General features: G+C 37.9%; 1 protein-coding gene and 1 long non-coding RNA gene across 4 annotated transcripts in view; one reads left to right on the forward strand and one right to left on the reverse strand.

The window, feature by feature from the left end:
• The window catches only part of LOC121931194, a 972,450-nt gene that overhangs the window by 836,503 nt on the left and 116,381 nt on the right, over positions 1–19,566 (forward strand). The gene's annotated exons all lie outside the window — the stretch shown is intronic.
• Positions 1–19,566, reverse strand: part of MPPED1 (metallophosphoesterase domain containing 1) — a 95,197-nt gene that overhangs the window by 6,766 nt on the left and 68,865 nt on the right. For both annotated transcript variants that reach the window (XM_042468637.1, XM_042468636.1), the window contains exon 7: positions 8,595–8,710. In XM_042468637.1, coding sequence (XP_042324571.1) covers positions 8,595–8,710 — 116 coding nt within the window. The remainder of the gene's footprint in view (positions 1–8,594; positions 8,711–19,566) is intronic.

Here is a 19,566-nt window from a genome sequence, read left to right on the forward strand (position 1 = left end):
GAAAGAACCGATAGGGATAAAATGTTCTTTTGTTCCCCCTCCCCCAGTGCTCCAATCCTCTAAATATACGCAGAATTCCAAACCTGCTTCATGTCGTTGCTAGATTGCGTGGTATTCCCCCGAAGGCTACAGGCTGTCAAACTGACTGAAGTAAAATTTAATTTCCATGTACAGGAACCCAGAAAGTTACCCAAGAGGTTTCCTACACATTCGGTCTCACAAATCTCAAAGCTGCGGCCATGCACATTTGACTGAGAACATCAAATCCTCACACTTTGATAACTGCACTCGTAAAAATTTATATTCCCAAACATGTGTTTGCCTCATTCACATATTACATTTTATAACTGAAAAAATACAGAGGCCCAGTTTACACATATGGTAGACTGTGAATTGAATGTTGTATATCTGAACTTGGAGTCCTGGCTTGTTTCATCCAAGTAGTGCAGTAATCAAATGCCAAGAACAACTAACTAACTTCTGATGCTGACTTGCTAGAAAAGCCACTCAGAGCATTATTTTTAGTGGAAAAGTGGGATGAATAATAATAGTAATAATAATAAAACCATAAAGCCAGCAATGTCAGCTCAGATCCACAAAAGTCTGTTTGCTATTGACTTCTCAGTTTGTTTAGTTGCTTCCTTTGGTAGAAAGAGCCAAACATGAGTGACCAGTATCAGAACTTCGTTCATATGCAATAATCAAGAATTCACATCAACTATGGCTTGTTATTATGTGCAAATCAGTCCAACCTCCACTTAGCTAATAGAATCTTCATCATGGACATGGACCTCACCTCCACTATTGCTGATGATCTTGATGATCTCAAGCTGAATGGATGTATTTTTAAAAACAAAATCTACATTCTGATATAGCTTCTCTGGGCACCTTTTCAAATGAAATTGGTTATGATATATAAAAATTTGGATCCAAAGAACTATGAGAAAGAAAATAGCCACAAGAACTGCTTCACATATGCTTCTTCAAGAGTTTGCCAAGAATTCAATCCGTGCTATGACACACATTTAGTTCTATAGCAACTAATTGTTCTGCTTTTGCATAAGGTTGCACAAAAACTTTTGTGAGTTCTGGTTTTCTGAAAAAATGGTGTAGCACAAGGAGTAAAACAGGCTTTGTGCAGGCTTCTCTGGGTAGGGAAGTGCATCTCCAGGGCTAAGAAATAAATGCTTTAGTTCTCCATGGCAGCATCTATACTGTGGACAAAGTGGTGTCAAATGGTATTATTTCTACAATGTAGATGCACCCCATGTGAACAGCTATGCTCTCGATTTCTCTTTGGTATGCATTTAAATGGACTTTGTAAAGTCACATGTGAACTGTCATTCAAGGATATGGATTGTAGGCATTCCAATGACCACAGCAGCACTTCTATTATTATCACTGTTGGCACATGTATTGGATTTGTATTATCTGAATGCTGAAGATGATGATCAGGATGTAGTCACTATATGCACACACTACAACACCCTGACCATAGACTTTAAGGAAACTCTATAACAAGTAAGAAAACATATCTAGTATCTTCCTGTGGCATCGACAAGGAACTATAAGGCACTAACATGGATGTATGAATAGGTCTGTAGCTGTAAAAGTTCCAACTATGGAATCCTGAGGGCCATGGAGTACTGCTGTCTTCTGCACAATTCTTCGCCTGAGCTTTTGAAAATATGTGGTTTTGCACAGTGGTACCAGGACAGTCAGGCCATTTGCCAAGTAGCTGAAATAGCCCTATAGCAGGGATGGTAAGCACACTACACAACCAGGGATGCACCACCTGCTTTTTAGCCATGGCATACCTCTGGAAGGCCACAGAGCCACCATTTTAGAGACTGAAAAGGAAGTCGGAGCACTCCCAGTCATATTTTGCTGTTCTTTGAAGGACTAACAAACAGCATTTCTAAGCATCCTAGAGCTGCTCAAACTATTTTATCTAGCCAAACTGTGTGCATTTTTAACAAGTGTGCGAGGCTTCAGGAAGTCAGCAGGGGCCCCACGGGCTGCACTGAAACTCTCCCCAGGCCTATGCAATACTCAATTCTCACCCAATCCTACAGAATCAAACTGTTTGCTCATAATGCTGGGCAGCTTGTATTCAATCCTGCTTCCCCCAAACCAACATGTCCAAGGAAAAAATGCCTAAGGAGAAAAATATTTATCACAGAGCATCCTGAGCAATAAACAAAAAGATGGAAATCCATGCTGTTGCTATCGCAGTGACCAGAAATAGTTAATTGCAAACAAAGCTGCACATAAAGGCAAAAAGTATTTCCACTTCAAAAACTTTGCAAACTAAAATCCATGAAATTAACTTCTCCATTAAATTAAGCATTATTTATGTTGAACATGTTTTTGTTTGCATGCAATATCAGCCTTCTGAGGCTTTCCCATATGTTTGCAGCTTATTATGTACACCTGACTACACAAACTAAGAATAATTGATTACACCTAGCTAACAATTAGAGACTGCTTTAGATTTTTTTTTCTCTGAACGTTTGATTACTTCAAAACAGGAATCGGCAACTGGCAGGAAAGTATAAATCTTTGTCATGAACAATCAAACAGCCTGGTTCTGATAAAAAACTTTAAAAAGAAATGAAAGCTTGTTTTAATACAGAAATAGCAGTAGGGTTACAGAGGAAACAAGGAATTTTGAATCCAAGCTCTCATAGGCCATGAAGCCCAATGAAATTTCTGAATCACACTGCTCTCCTTCCATATTACTACCGGACAACACCTTGTATAGCTGATGTGGACTAAATCAAGGGTAGATTTGTTGCTCCACAAACCACCAGTTCATCTGTGATATTACCAAAATGGGGAGGGAGGATATCCTATGGAGACACCTAAAGCTGCCACTGGTTCTTCTGGACTATTACCATCTACCTGAACAACTGAGGCAGGATCCCTTTTCCAATTCTACAATATCTGAGTAAATAATCTGGGAGGCTGAACCTGGGAAGTTTTACATGCAGGGCAAAGCCTCTACTGCCAAACTAAGGTCTTTCCTCTAAGCCATGCCACTTCCACATAATGTCTGCAATACTACTAAGTCAGCAATACTACTAAGTCAAAAGTATTTGACTTTTTTTGTTTAGGGAGCGACTAGGATGAAAAGTCTACTTTGCCAAAGGATGAATTAATTTTCAGGGATGAAATTTATGACTTTTTTTGGGTGGCTTTTTCTTTCTTTCCAATTTTAAATGTGGGATGTGTCATTGCTACAGGCCCAAATTACAAAAGAGAGTATTTCCAGGACAACTGCAATCTCTCGAAAAGCTCCCTTTCACCAGTTGGGAAAAAAGGGAGGGGGGTCTCCACAATATCATCTTAAAACATAAGCTAATTACTGATATTTCTTAAAATGGTCTTATGGGAGCTGGAGGGTATTTTTATAGGGATACTTCATTTCCTAAATGCAAATAATCAAATTCCGAAATGTGTGTATCATTGGTTAAACAATACATTTATAAGAGTTTTGATGCAGTATGGAGTCTGTTTTATTTTTTGTGCCAAACCTGTAGAAATTCAGAGTTACTGACAACATGGTAATGTGTAATATAATTAGTACAATAAAAATATTATTGTGTTGTGTTGAGACTGCTTTACTGTAGGCTTGTTTTAGCCTAACGTGTTAGATGTTCCTCTGACAGATAGAAGATGCTGGCTTAAATGAATCTGATATTTCTGATGAGTGATGGCTACCCAATAAAGATATTTTATTATATTATAGGCTGATTTTGGGATCTTCCTACCACTTGGGAATTGAGGCGCTGAAAACAATAGTTTGAAATAATCCCCAGTTCTCAGTTCTCTAGATCCCAAGTTCCTTTCTGCATGATTTGAGTTCAGCATAGCCATACTGTGCTTTCCACTTTCTTTCCCCACTCATTCATTTCTCCATTTCTCACAATGAATGAGGCAATGCATGAGAGGGATTTTGGTTGGGCAATTTTGCTTTGATCTCTAGGGCTTTGTAACTCCAATTTAACTAGCATCTCCATGGATTCCATCCTACTTTTCAAAAGTTTTTAAAAGTTCAACTATTAAAAAAAACCCTCTTGGCTTAGGCTCATAAGCTGACTGTGATTTAATGTGAAGAGCAGGATTCAAACCAGACAGCCTGTTGCAACACCATCCCTTGGGCCCTATGAGAAGAGATAAGCTGTCACTGGAGTTATGAAGCAGACAGGAGCTACCTATTACTGAAGTCTGTAATAAATCTAGCATTACAGAGCCATAATAGTTTCCAATGGACATTCTCAGGTCACCTGTTGAAAGCATTCCAAACTTTCATAAAATTGTGAAAAGAAGACTGAGAGACATAAAATGTTTCTCACTTTAATATGGCAGCAGAGGCATCAGTTCACCGTACCCACCAACAAGGACATCAAGTCTTAATAGACCAAATATTGCCACAGCTAACAATTTACAACTAGGGTAATACATAAGCAAACTGAATGCACTGCGGAACTAAAATTATGTTATTTCCGAGAATCAGAAGAAAACTTTTTTCTAGTCTCATAGATCTTTGCTAACATGATCATATTAACATTCCATTGTCAGGCACTTTTAAATGTCATTGTTTTCAATATAGGAATCAAGCATTTGAAATAGGTAATCTTGAGATCCTTCCACCAACAGTCCAACAACATCTAGAGAGCTGCGTGATTCTCACTCCTGATATAAAGCATTTACATCTCTCCTACTTACATAATTAAGGTGTATAGTGACTAATTTGAGATGGATGATGATCTTGTATTCATGTACAGTAGGCCTGCTTCACTGTTGGGCTAGTGATCCATGGACTGAAGTGTCCAAAGCTTGCCACGCCCCATATTATTCAATACAGCACATGCACATGGATTTGCGAACATCACCACCCACTGAATAAAATGGGTCGTGACTGTCTATGTTTTTTCCCATATGTTAGGGGAAACTGAGCTTCCACAAATGGGAAAGGACCAAAGTACTAGATTCTCTCTCTCACACACACACAGAGTCATTCTAATCTTATGTCCTGTTAAATATTGTGACATTATTATCATCTTGATATTGCAAACTGAAGGCTAAGGTTGCATGACAGTGGCTGGTTTAACACCATGCACTGCATTTATGGATGAAATGAACTTTGAACAGGGGCTGTGTTCTGATCGTAACTCACATTTATTTATTACACTCATAAACCAGCTATCTGATGAAAATGGTGCTCAGAGATGCTAGATGTTATATCACCCATTCTGCTCTACCTTAAACAAGCAGGCATGTTGAACTGTGGGCAGGAAGACTGTTTCTCAAGATTATCCTTTCCCAACCTGGAAGGACCCTTGAAATAATTTTCAGGTCTCAGGGAATCCCGACATAGAAGTATTATATCTTTAGGTCAAAAAGAAATTGTTTTGTTTTTTTCCAATCACCATCGCTTGTGGAACCACTAGTGCCCCCTCAAGAAACTCTGGTTTAGAAATCCTGCTCTATTAAAACCAGCTACAATTTTGTTCATGTAAAAAAAGAAGGCAATCTGTTGAAATGCAATTTGGTATGATCAGCAAGCAGTTGCGTCTCATTCACTATAAGACATGAGTTGTTACTGTTCCATATGCAACAGTCTAACACTCTGGTCTAGGAAGAGAAATCTGTGCATGAAGGCATAATTTAACCTCTCTCTCTCACACACACACACACACAAACACACACACCAGCTGCAAAGATAAGGATTCAAGGATTATTGGAATCATGGTAGGAAGGTTATTGCATGTGTTAAGCATGAGTAGCACTTTTGGGGAGGAAATTATGACAACAAAGACTTTCTGCACCAAAGTCCTCATCCTGCCTGCCTCTGCCTCCCGCCCCCACCGCTATTTTTAAAGGAAGGGAAATTCACACATTTAACATCGTGCCTCTTTGGGAGTCCTAAAGCCATGTAGGACTACAGGGCAACAAGAGACTGCACTTGAAAAATGTCTGGAAAGTATTAGTGGCACCTAGACCTTTGTCTAGTTGTATTTTATAATGGTCACCAACTAATATCATTCTGGAAACAGCGTCACAGGCTTCCTATCTGTTCCCGGCTCTTACCTATACAACCTTAAAAAGGCTAGGGCCAAGTGATTGGAAAGTTCACCTCCTCCTGTATTAGCCTGGCCAAAGGTTTATGTCCATCACCTCAAGCCCTGAATGTCCCAGAGCAGTGCTACTCAAAGTGGTGGCCCATGGACCACTGCTGGTCACTAAGCCACTGGCTGCCAACACCCAAGCTATTGGCTGCCAGCAAATGAAAGGATAACTGGAGCCAATGGGCACAAACATGGTACCAGGCCCTTGCATGCTGGGTAGAAGAACTGTGAGTCCCCACATCAAATGGCTTGAAATGTGTTATGCTAGCAGCACTCAAGTTGTGGAAATTAATTTCTAGGGAGATTAGGTTGACTCCCTCACTGTTGGCATACAAGGGAATGCTATAGTAAAAACTATACTGTTCTGCTGAGCTTTTGACAGGTCAGTCTGTGATTTTATATTCCAGAAGCTTCCTTTTCTAATAGCAGTACATACAGCAAAGCACATGTTTTATTTCTTTTTTAAGTGTTATGTTAATGTTTTTATGTGTTTAATATAAATAATCTCAAGCATTCAAAAAAATAAAATAAAATGGTCATAAGCCCTTAGTGGAGTCACTAGGGGGGGTGCAGGGGGTTCAGACCACACCAGGTGATGCCCTAATTGGGGAGTGACACCACTGCTCCTTAAACACCTACCTTTTGACAGAAATGGGCTGTGAAATTCATCTGCTTCCCTTTAAAATGCTTTAAGAGATGGTGGGAGTGGGGGGGATGTTCAGTGGGAGGAGAAAAGAGAGCCCCCAAACTTTGAAAAATTAAAATTTCAAATTTCAAAATGTAATTTAATTTTTTTAATTTTTTAATTTTTTAAAAAAAATCATTTTTTCTAGATTTTCTTTAAAACATCACATTTTAACCAAATATTCACTATGTATATGTAAATACATTTAGGTTGTGTGTATGATATTGTAATTTGAAGGTATAATTTTAATTTACCTAATTGTTTATGTCACAATTATAAGCATTACATTCAGTGGTATATGGGAATTATGATTTACAAGTAACGTTAGTGCAAAAAAAAAAGCATTACTAAAGGAATGGTGTGAAATGGGAGGAGGAGGTCAATGGGGCTAGGTTTCTGCACTGGGTGACACCAACCCTAGGAAGGCCAAGGCTTATACTTATAAAAGGTTAAAGACTATTGTTGACTTGAATTCTGGGTTTCTTTTTCAATCAGATTTCCTGCTTCCTCCAGCAAAGAATACACAGAAATAAATATATTAGGAATTAGGTATTAGGAATTATCTTTAATCTAATTTCTCCAAACCTGCAATCCACTCTTTAGAAGAAGACAGGTTTCTGAGGTCAAAGAGAGAATGTAGAATTATGCAGTTTCAGTTCAGATGGAGAGGAAAAGAAGACTTATTTGATCTTTGAGCTCATGTCCAGTCATTCAAAACATACATGGTGATATGTAACATGTGCTGCAAGATTTGAGATAACATAAGCCTTTTAATTACATGCATTTCTTAAACACTTAAACCAAACACTACTGTGGCCTGGATGGACTTTGTTCAGGTGTTCTGTGCACAGGACAAGAAATGGAATCAGGCATCTCCCCAGTTTAAACAAAGCGGTTCTAAACAAAGTACATTTAAACTGTGATTTACAGAAAGCTAGAGGGAGACAGAGAGCTAGGGGTAAAGCACAGTGCAGTTGAAGTTTTCTTAAAGTAAATTCATGTAGGGTTCAGCACAAAGCTGGAGAAAGTGCGGTCTAAAGGCTTCATTCACCCCAAGGCCCTTTTCTGTTTTTGTTTTTGGTTCATCTGGATTCCTTTTCTGGACCTCTTTCTCTACTCCCACTGAAATATAAGCTAGACAAAAATGTTGCTTTATACAGCCAAAAATGTTGATTTCCATTCCTTGAGGCCTCAGAGAGCAATGGTTTTGCATTAAAAGGAAAAGCTCCCACCTGATACTTTGTTTAGTCCCCCAAATACCAAAGAACAGAACCAGAAGTAGAAATTCTATTTTTCCCCCTGGACTAGTGCAACCCATGGTGGACCTCATAAGGATCTGGCTTCAGAAAACTGCCCATCAGTGCCCAGAAAATCCCCACTCCTGCTTCAGGATATCAATTGCCTGTTGTCAGAGTACCTGTTTTGTTTCCAGTAGGGGGTTCTGCTTGTATATCTGTATACAGAGCAAATTACAAAGCCATCGCAGGAAAGCAAAATTGTATATTGCTCCTCTAAACGTTTTGCAAGGAAGTGGATACTTCATTCTTTTCATCATGCTCATGCCAATCATTAAATCAATAAGGGTTACTGATGTTAGAACTCTAAGCAGGGAATACTGGAATACTATTTCATTATAATGTAGTGCAGAATCACACCACTTTATATCTCAAGAACTATGTGGAGGCAGCACACACTAGAAAATATGATCTATCCCTAAGGCCAAAACACAGATAAATTATCATGATACAGAGAAGTACTTTTCAGTGTTTTCTTACCAAGAGGTGGTCCGTGAGTTATTAGAATATCTATCCCATCTGGAATTAGGTTCCATTTCTCTAAGAGTGCTTGACCTCGTGGAAGATTAAAGCCCCAGCCATAAAACCAAGGTTGCCTGCCAAAAAAGGGAGAGATTGTCTTCAGTGCTTGGGTTAGCCAGTTAAGACCAACCACCTGGGAACTGTTTCTGTACAACTTTATACTACAAAGACATGCATATACTCAGTTGTGCTGCTAGTTAATTTAAGATTTTGACTGAGTTGGAGAGGGGGCATTGTTAAGCCGTGTGTGCTACTTCAGTTGTGAAGTATTCCTCTTTTTCCTGCCCCAACACTATTTTGTGCTTTACAACTGTTTCTATATTCATGACATGCTAGAGAAAAATTCAAAAAACAAAAGACATATAACCAAGCCTAACAAAAAAAGAAATATGTTGTAATGTAAAAGATAATAATCAGCCAGTTGCATTCCAGCATGTCAACACCACACAGTACAACGGAGATCCATCAGAGGCTTATTCACACCACACAGTTATAGCACAATGATTCCACTCTAACTGCCATGCTTCCATCCTATGGAATCCTGGGGTTTATAGTCTGGTGAGATGCTTGAGCTCTCTGGCTGAGAATTCCAAATATTGCTCCCTAAAATGCTAATGCCAAGATGCCACAGAATGAAACCACAGTGGTTAAAGTGCAATTGTAGTGCTATAGTTGTGTAGCGTGAAAGGACCCCAGGGTTGTGTACTGTAAAATGTTGTACATGGAACTCCGCACTGATTATGCTATGCAACACTTACACTGAATGGCAAAGTTGCACAACTTAAAAGGACACCCAAATGCTCAGTAAATTCACAGTGCACATCCCATACATACTACATACATGTGGGTACCACATGAAGGACTGAAAAAAATATTCGAATTCTCAAGTGAGAAAAGCGGGCTTTTGAGTATCCAAAAACTACAAAAGAATCCTTGCTCAGTCCAACTCCCCCCCCCACACACACACACATACCAATCCTCAAATAGACTTCCCTTCTGATGCCCATGTTGAAGAGCAGGGAGACAGCCATGGATCTGGAGGGCTACAGCAGTGGGAAAGGTAGCTCCCATATTATTTAGCTCACTCCCTGCAATGTTGTGCAGGGTGCTTGATGGAGACAGGCGGCTGAGGATCTGGAAGACTACTGCATTCCAGATCCACATCTGCCTCCCCATTGACTCCAGTTGTTCCCCTGAGGCAAGTCAGGGGAACCTCCCCCATAAGAGCTCTTGAGAAATGCATAATGTTAGAATACATGTGGCAGTGGGGGGGAAAAACCTGATTCAATTATTTGCTCCCCTTGTAAAACCAAATAATGTGACACAGCACATCCCTGCATACTATGCACAACTCCACTTTTGCAACTTAGAACTGAATGTGTATATTCTGCACTGGATAAAAATGCCCAACTGTTTCCACTGGGCAACTTGCACATGCATAAAGCACCAACAGGATTCCAGCCCAGGTGTGTTTGTTGCTGCTATCCTTCTGCTATCCTTCTGTCATTTTCTGATTGGTCACTAAAGTGGTGGCTATGAGCTTTGGATTTTGACTTTTAAACCCAGCTCTATCTGCATCTTTGCTTCTGTGTAAAACAATGCCACATCTTCATACAATCTACACTATTGATATACAGAATATAATTTTTATCATTTTAGCAACTGATGCAAGTAAGTTTTCCTAAACTTCAAAAATCTGTATATATCATATTCAATGGATTGCAAACAAAAGCATGGGGCAACTGCAAACTAGTTAAGGGAGATATACACATTATATACTATTTTTTTTTAAAAAAAACCATCCATTTATATTCTATCTTTCTCCCAGAATGAGACCTCAAGATAGCTCTCAAAAAAGAAAAAGAAGAAAAAACCCAGCTAAAACAATTAAAACAATCCTATTAAAATGATAAATTAAAAACAGAGCAAAATCTTTAAAAACATACAAAAGATGAAAATAAAGACTAATCTTAATGGAAAAATGTGGTACCTACTGAAAGTTTGAATGATATCCCGCTAATAGTGGAAAAATCAGTTTTATGATGAATATAGTAAAACTGAGTATCAGCAGCACTGCCTCCTACTTCCTGAAAGATAAACCATTGGGAACAATGCATCCTATGTATTTCAACAAATGTGTCTATAGCTAACAAATGTCAAAGAAGACATAAATATTGTTTATCGTTAACCTTTAGTTTAAATTTGTTATATAGGAAAGTATTTTGGCACCTACAGTTTCAAAAAATCCACTATGGTATGACACACCAAAGTTTGCCAAAACTATATTTTCTATGGTTATCCAAGATATGGGCACTCTGTCCCCTTGATGTAACTCCTCAAGCACCTTGACCTGCAACAAAACTTCATAGGAGTTTATCACACAGGAGGAATTTCTCTTAATTTTCAATGAAAAGAAAGTGGGGCCAGAACGCATTCACGTGAATTTGCTAGTTCAGCAAATTTAGATAAATTCGAATTGCGTTCGAACTGACTTCCCATTGCCTGAATATAGCTTGCCATTGCCCAAAATTGCATGTGGTAGTCTATCACACAATAACGTGAAACTCCATGATTGCGTTTGGATTGCCATTGGATTATACTTCCAATTTCCCTTGTTTGATAAACTCCACAGTTGCCATCCATTATTATATGAATTAGTATGAATTGTGTGTGTGGGAGAGAGATTAATCTCATTCATTCATAAACTGATATAATAATGTAAAATTGCTCTGTGCTTGCACAAAGCAAGAATCAGGATATCTTAAATTAGAATCATAGAATTGGAAGAGACCACCAGGGCCATCTAGTCCAACCCCTTGTCATGCAGGAACTCACAATTAAAACACCCCCGACAGATGGCCATTCAGCCTCTGTTTAAAGACCTCCAAAGAAGGAGTCTCCACCACATTCTGCGGGAGTGTGTCCCACTGTCAAACAGCTCTTACTACCAGTAAGTTCCTCCTAATGTTTAGGTGGAATATCTTTTCCTGTAGCTTGCATCCATTGTTTCGTGTCCTGTTCTCTGGAGCAGCAGAAAATAAGCTTGTTCCAACATCAATGTGACAGCCCTTCAAATACTTAGGGCTATCATATTACCCTTTAACCTTCTCTTCTCCAGGCTATACATACCCAGCTCCCTAAGTCATTCCTCATAGGGCTTCGTTTCCAGAAAATCAGTGCTTCTTAATATTGCAAATACAGCAATGATATTATTAAATAATAGATATCCAGAGTACTTTCAATATAAAGAGTTTATCACACTAGAGAGATTGCGCTGAAAAAACAGGATTTAAACTAGATTCGAATTTTAAAAAACCCGGGAAGTTTATCACACAAAATGCGGGAGGTTTATCACACATAATGACATGAAGTTAAACCAGAGGTAAAGTAAAGAAAACAGCAGCTTTTTACTTTCGGGAAGTTCCGAAAGTATTTTTTCTTTTCTTTTATGAAGTTAGTAGTACAATTCTATGAGGCATCATCTGTTCAGAAGTACAATTCAGTTCAATGAAGTTTACTCTTGGAAACTGAATATAGATGGATGGCTACCTGACACAGAAAGTGACTGTGAAAGAGTGCCTTTACTGCCACCTCATTTTCCCTTCCTCTTCCACTTCTCTTTCACACACATTAACCTCCACTCCTTTGCTCCCAATCCAGGCAAAGTACAAAAAGCTATCTTTCTGCATAACTGCACTCTGAACTAACTGAAATCTCCTAGACCAAACCACCAAAGCTTCCTGCTTTTGAGGAGATCCCTACTTCTGAGGATGTCTGTTATTCATATGGAGCCTGGTATGTATGAGCTGGCATTTAACACAATTCTATAGGTCACAGACAGACTTTAACTTATTAAAATTAATTAGTCAATCCAAAAAGCCACATTTTCCATATAAAATTGGGGAAAAAATAAAATGAAATCATATACAATTCCAATCATACATGGACATTTTAAACATTTCTAATCACTTTATTGTCTATGCCTATTTAGCCTAATAAATTAATCTATCTAATTATACTGGTTAGTCTCAATCAGTAGATCTAATGAATCAATTTTTAAATGGCACATTAGCAAATAGATAAATCTCACTGATTCAACTAAATGATTCTAGTTAGGACTAATAGGACTCAGATCATAGTTGCCCTAATTAAATCCCAAATTAACTGATGTAGCTGCTTTAACAGATTTATTTATCAGATTAAACCAACAGGATTTAAATGTCTTTCACGTTTGAACAACATGGCCCAAGAGTTTTTAATGGACTGAATAAACAGTGTGAAAAGAGAAATCCAATCTTTAGATTCCACACTTGGGAGGAGGCGAGGATTGGGAAGAAATAAATACTGGGAGGAAGGCAAATCTATCCATGCTGGTGATCAAATTCCACCAGCAAAAATTTCCATAAGTAAAAATTACCAGCAATAGTGCTCCCCAACAGCAAAAGTAACATACTTTTGAAGGTGGAAGATGGCAACCCTAAGTCTCTGATACAAGCAGCACCTTCCCTCTGACTTCCAAAATCTGGAATTAATTACTCATCTTTCCAATTAATCAATTTACTAGTATAATATCTTCATTTGGCATCACACATACTAATCTATTAGTATTTTGGTCTTTCACATATAAATATTTTACTCTGACATATACAGACTTCTGTTGTTGTTGTCGTTGTGTGTCTTTAAGTCATTCCTGACTCATGGTAACCCTAAGGTGAACTTATTTTTGGGTTTTTCTGGATCTTAGAGTAGGTGATTTGGTCACCCAGTGGATTCCCTGGTCTCTAGAGTCGTAGTCCAGTGCTCAAACCACTATACCATGCACGCTTTCTGCAGGTCTATAGACTTTTAAATAAATCTCAATAATAAAGATTCTATAAATAGAAGAATCACTTCCTGGCAATACCTCAAGTATTATAGAGAATGGGTTGATATTCTAGAAAGTGTTTGGTTTTTATTATCTATCCATGACTGCTGACTGGGGCTTTTGCTATATCCCCTACTGAAAGAACAAACAGGCTGCTAAGTTTTAATAAGGTTTATAATTACAGCGTTAGTGCTTATGAACATAGGCCCATCAACCATGCTTCTTTTACAGATCTTATTTTGGAGAAGGCTTTACATTACTCCCTTGTTGCACCAACAAGAAAAAGCAAAAAATGCTTTCAAGAAATCCTCTGAACTATTCTTTTATACTGTTTGCCAAAGACAAAAGAAAATGCCCCTGCAGCTGCAATTTATCTGCTTCCACTACTGATGCATTACTTGTGCTTTCAAAAAATTAACATGTTGTCTGCAATCTTTCTGATGTTCCTTTCATATAGTTTCTTTGGAAATTGTATGAAGGGACACACAAACATACATATGGGCATGTCTGTAAAATACTACACACAAGGAGCTATTATGAATACAAACTAGGTTGGAAGGAGAATAAATTTCATTTGGCAGAAAGAATCTCTTAAATGAACACAGTGCCCTGCATCTGCAATTACAGCTTTGTCGTGTATTTCCCATTTTCAAGTCTTTCGTGTTAAAGTTCTCCACCCCTTTGATTATAGACCAATTGAGGTTGTACAAGGGTCACATGGACCAGCACCTGCTTCTAGTCTACAAAGGCCCTATGCATTTGTATCATGCACAAAGAGAATAGTTAAGCAGATGCAATTCATACAGGGACAATATTGGTGCAAGATCCTTTTTTGCTCCCACAAAAACTATGCACGTACTGTGTTTCCTCTTCTATTGCTAAAAGTAAGTGTGGGACTGAGGGACTTCAATATGCACATGTGATGTGTGGCATACGTTCCATACAGATCCACTTACACATCTTTTTTCCCCATCCTTTCTCCTTCACCATCTGATACCGTTTCCATTTATTGCATTCTCACTCTCACCCAACAGCTGTCTATCAAGCCTGGTAATTGTTACGCCAGGCTTGTAAATTGCCACTTGTCTCAGAGCCTGCACCGTACTGTATAGGATTTTTAACTCAGGTGACAAGAGAGAGAGAATTTTATAAATTGGAAGACAGCAAAGTTGGTGGTGGATTTTGGTGGTTTTTAAAATGGTTTTTTATATAGGCAATCATCCATAGCATACAAGAAATACTTTACCATAATGAAAGGTATCTACTTGCACTGAAAGCTCAATAGGGAAATGGCCAGGACAACTTTGCTGGTAATTAGTTTTCTAGGGTGGGGGCTAAAGCTGTAAAGTCCTGATCCTCTCCCATGTGGTTGTTGTTGTCATTTCCAACTTATGGCAGCCCTAAAGCAAACCTATCATGGGATTTTCTGGGGTTAGAATCATAGAATCATAGAGTGGGAAGAGACTACAAGGGCCATCCAGTCCAACCCCCTGCCATGCAGGAAATCACAATCAAAGCATCCCTGACAGATGGCCATCCAGCCTCTGTTTAAAGACTCCAAGGAAAGAGACTCCACCATTCTCCGAGGAAAAGTGTATGATTCGCCCAAGGTCACCTAGTGAGCTTCCATGGCTGAGCAGGGAACCCTTGTCTTCAGAGTCAGGTCCAATGCTCACACCATTATACCATGCTGGCTCTCAACACTCTACATGTAGTGCAAGTTTGTAACAGAGAGGTCATGGCAATAGCCTTTGAGGGGTTTACAAACATAATACACACAGTTGTTTGCATTTCCTCTCCCACACAGATTTTGTTTTCTGATTAAAAATGGTTTATACTGGGCCCTTAGTCTAAGCTGGGCCCCCCTGGATACCAAAATCCATTGATGCTCAAGTCCCATTATATACAACGTTGTAGGAAAATGGTGTTCCCTATGTAAAATGGCAAACTCAAGATTTGCTTTTTCAATTTTTTAAAAAAATATTTTTAATATGTGGATGGTTGAATCCATGGATATGGAGGCGAACTGTACATATCAACTGGGAATGAGAAGAAACTATGAAAGAAAGGGGGGATATTGTGTAAATTATTGTATGATTTTATATGTTGTTAGCCGCTTTGATTGTTTTTACAAAAAGTGGGATAAAAACAAGCTTTATTATTTATTTTATTTTATTATGAAAGAAAACACAGAACCATTGGGAAAAACTAAAATTGTAAGCCTACATTTATGTTAAGATATTCCATTCTAAACCTTTCCATACAAAACTAGCCATAAGCATACTTATGGTACAGCATGCCTATGACATGAAGTGTGTCTTCAAGTTGTTTTGGCTTCACATGTTTCCGACTTACTACAATCATAAAGTGAACTTATCATGGGGTATTCTTTGCAAGATTTATTCAGAGGGAGTTTGCCTTCCTCTGAGGCTGAAAGTGTGTGATTTCGCAAGGTCACCCAGTGGGTTTCCACTGCTGAATAGGGATTCAAACCCTGGTCTCCAGAGCTGCAGTCCAACACTGAAACCACTATGCCATGCTGGCTCTCAACACTACATGTAGAGCGATCTTCAAACAGAGAGGCCATGGCAAGCGTCTTCGAGAGGTTTACAAACATAATACACACAGTCATTTGCATTTCCTATCTTTTTCAGTGTCTCACTTTTACAGTTTCTGAAAGAGAAATATCCAGTTTGCTAATACACTGCTCCCTCGGGTTACGAAATTAATTCGTTCCGCGGCCGCTTTCGTAACCCGAAAAGCCTTCGTAAGCCGAAATGCCATAGGCGCTAATGGGGAAAAGCCGCGATTCCGTGTAAAATAGCGCCGAAAAGCACCAAATTTTTTTTCGTAACCCGAAAAAACATTCGTAACCCGGAACAATTATTTCCAATGGGATTTTTTCGTATCCCGGAAATTTCGTAACCTGGGTATTTCGTATCCCGAGGTACCACTGTAGATTTATATTAATGGTTTCCATGTTCTGCCACCTTTAGTTTTGAGCCACACCCCGTATAGCTCTTTTAACAGGCTTGTACATGTTTTTTTTAAAAAACAAATACTATAAGGGTAATTTTGCAAATTGCCTGGTATCTGTCCAAGGTAAGGTCCTGTAACAGCAATTGTGGTTTCTGTGTTACATAGACATCAGTCCTTCATTAGTAACTTTTTAAAAAGTGTAGTTAACTTTGGAAATGAGCTTTACAGTACAGATCAGAAGACACCACTTTGGCTGCTCTGTTACAGGCAAGAGCAGCAGTACACAATGGACTCTACCCTGACAACTGTGCATATAATCAACTGCATTCTTTTCAGTGAAATTTAATGCAGACTAAACACAACCTCAGAGTGTATTTGGATGGATACTGCTAATTTAGCAATTTAAAGCTTGTATTTCAAGACTGGGGGGGGGAAAAATCAAAAGATATAAATGCTTAAAGCTCTATCTTACTTTTTAGGGGCACATGTCTAGACATTTTCTATTTTGTCATTCTTCCTATGTCTGATTTTCAATTATTACCATTACCCTTAATTTTCTCTTTCTATAGTAAGAGTGGCAGTAAATAGCATAGCCAGCAAGTGTTCTTTTTCTTCTCAGCTTCACACAAAACATTTCATGGAGATGCACTGAGTGCTGATGTTGACCTAGCAGCAATTTTCTTATATCACCAAAAATGTTCACATGAGTAGTCCAATGGCTGAATGCAATATGATGTGAGAGACATGTCAACTCCTCTTCCATAAAAAAGAAAGAAAGAAAGAAAATCAAATGAATTTCCATATAACATGGGCCATAATCTCTTAGGGGTTCATGGCTTTGACATTTCAGTACACATATGTATAGAAGTTAGCTATCACAGAACCAATGAAATTGACCAATAGCTCTTAACAACTACTGAATTGAAATTGATTTCTTAATGTTTTAAAAACATATTTTCTCATTTTATGATTCAGAGATTTCAATTAAACAATAGTTCTTTGTTACACTGCTTTCCCTTCCATTAGTTATGTAACTTTTATGGCATTGGTTTATGCCAATGGATGTTTGGACTGAACAAACCTCCAGTGTTTCTAAATGATACAAACGTCCAATTATTTCTATGTGTGTTTTACCAGAAAGACACTGTATATCTTTTTACTCAGATCCGTCTGGAGAGACCGACACCTGTTAGCATCTCTACCCAAAGAGATACACATCATGAATCACTAAATTGGCAGGATATATTTTTGATGAAAACAAAGATGTGTCCAGGACCACAAAATGTTACATCTGTTTGATAGATCTCAAATAGTATCATTACAATTTTATACCTGTTTTAGGATACAGAGATTAGATAGATAGATAGATAGATAGATAGATAGATAGATAGATAGATAGATAGGCTAAACAAATGAAATATTCAGTACCAATATGTCACACAGCAAACACCAGAGTACCTATAGTCATCTTTAGGTATAATAAAGGAATTGTTAAAACCTGCAGGTATTTTTCTCTTATCACCAAAATCTCATCAGTCCTGCGAAACTGCAGATATATGTGCAAAATCCCACTGCTATCCTTTCCGCCATTAGTCCTAACATTCATAACCTACATTTTTTTTTATCTTCTTGGAAAATGTGTTTTCCTTTGTGAATAGAAATGATCAGCTTATTAGGGGAAGGGAAATGTTCCTCCTTTCCCTCCCTTACTTTGTAACTGCAGTATCTACACTCTTGAGTTAAAGACTTCCAAGTTATCCATGTTGAAGCTGTTCTTTTATGCATAGGCAATGCTAAAATGTGCGATCTTCTATTATGCTGTCTCTTATGACAATCTCAAGAGTCAGGCAAATCTGGCTGAAAAGAGGAAGCCCTAGAAACGATATGGTGCCTAAGTCTATAGCATTCTTTTCTTCCATTTCCAAAGAGTTTCTACTCTCTTCTCATAGCACCTAACACACACAAAACTAAACCTATTCTGCTTTCTTTTGATTTTCCTTGAAGTGTATATATAGATAAGAGAAATATTGTCCTTCAGTCTTGGTCACCTACCACCTTGTCAAAGACAACACTGTAGTGTTTAGAGAATTTTATAGCAACTACAGATTTAGCATGTGATTAGTTAAGGCTTTGAATTTCTGTCTAGGATATTCTTTGTGAAACCCATTTCTTTAACAAGATGGCTCATGCAATTTTTAAATTTATTTAACTCCGGAAAAGAAGTGCATTTTCAGCCAATATCAAAGAAACCGTCTAAGGAAAAAAAAAGACTGAGACTTTTTTTTGCAAGATACATATATTCTATATCTAGTCTATACATGCAAATGTTCACGGCAAAGCAATGTATTCTGACAGATTTTCTTTCCAAAAGAGAACAAATTTCTCTTAGTACTCTTGCTTCCCATTCTGAATATTTTTAATGCTTCGACAGAAAAGAGCTTCCTATGTGCAAGTCTCCTGGGGGAAAACTGGATGGCAAGATAATTTGTTTACAGCATAATTAACCTTATGTTTTAAATGTATGAACAACTTTTACAGGTCAAACACAAAAGGACAGCATTTCTACTAGCTGTTGGATGCTGCTTTATGTACTGAATTTCTGCCTTTCTGTTGTAAAGTAACCATTGGAATAATTTTCTTACCGAATGATAGTTGCCATGACAACCATAGCAAATTTTCTTTTTCTGAAACAGATGTCTCATTTAGTTGAAAATTAGAATGTGAAAAACCCATGGGAAAAATTAATTCAAACTTTAACAGAACACTGACTACAATGTAATCTCTTATGGGTTAACCCCTTAACATCTCTTTGTACTCCTATGTAACCTTCAAATAAATTCTAATTAAACCAATTTAACCTCATATAAATGACCTCTTTAGCTATAATTAGCACTTTAGTTTTCTCTGAAGTATTCATTTCTACCAGCACAATAAGAGAAATAAGTATTTCTTTAAAAAGTAGTCAAATACATTTCTGACTTAATTATTTATCAGAATCGCTGATTTTATTCAACTTCCTTGAAAAGAAAACTATGTAGTTCAAATGCTGCTACTTAAATGGGGCACAGCTTTTTTATACAAATAATT

This window comes from Sceloporus undulatus, chromosome 5 (assembly GCF_019175285.1).
Source record: "Sceloporus undulatus isolate JIND9_A2432 ecotype Alabama chromosome 5, SceUnd_v1.1, whole genome shotgun sequence".
In the NCBI taxonomy this organism is placed as follows: domain Eukaryota; kingdom Metazoa; phylum Chordata; class Lepidosauria; order Squamata; family Phrynosomatidae; genus Sceloporus; species Sceloporus undulatus.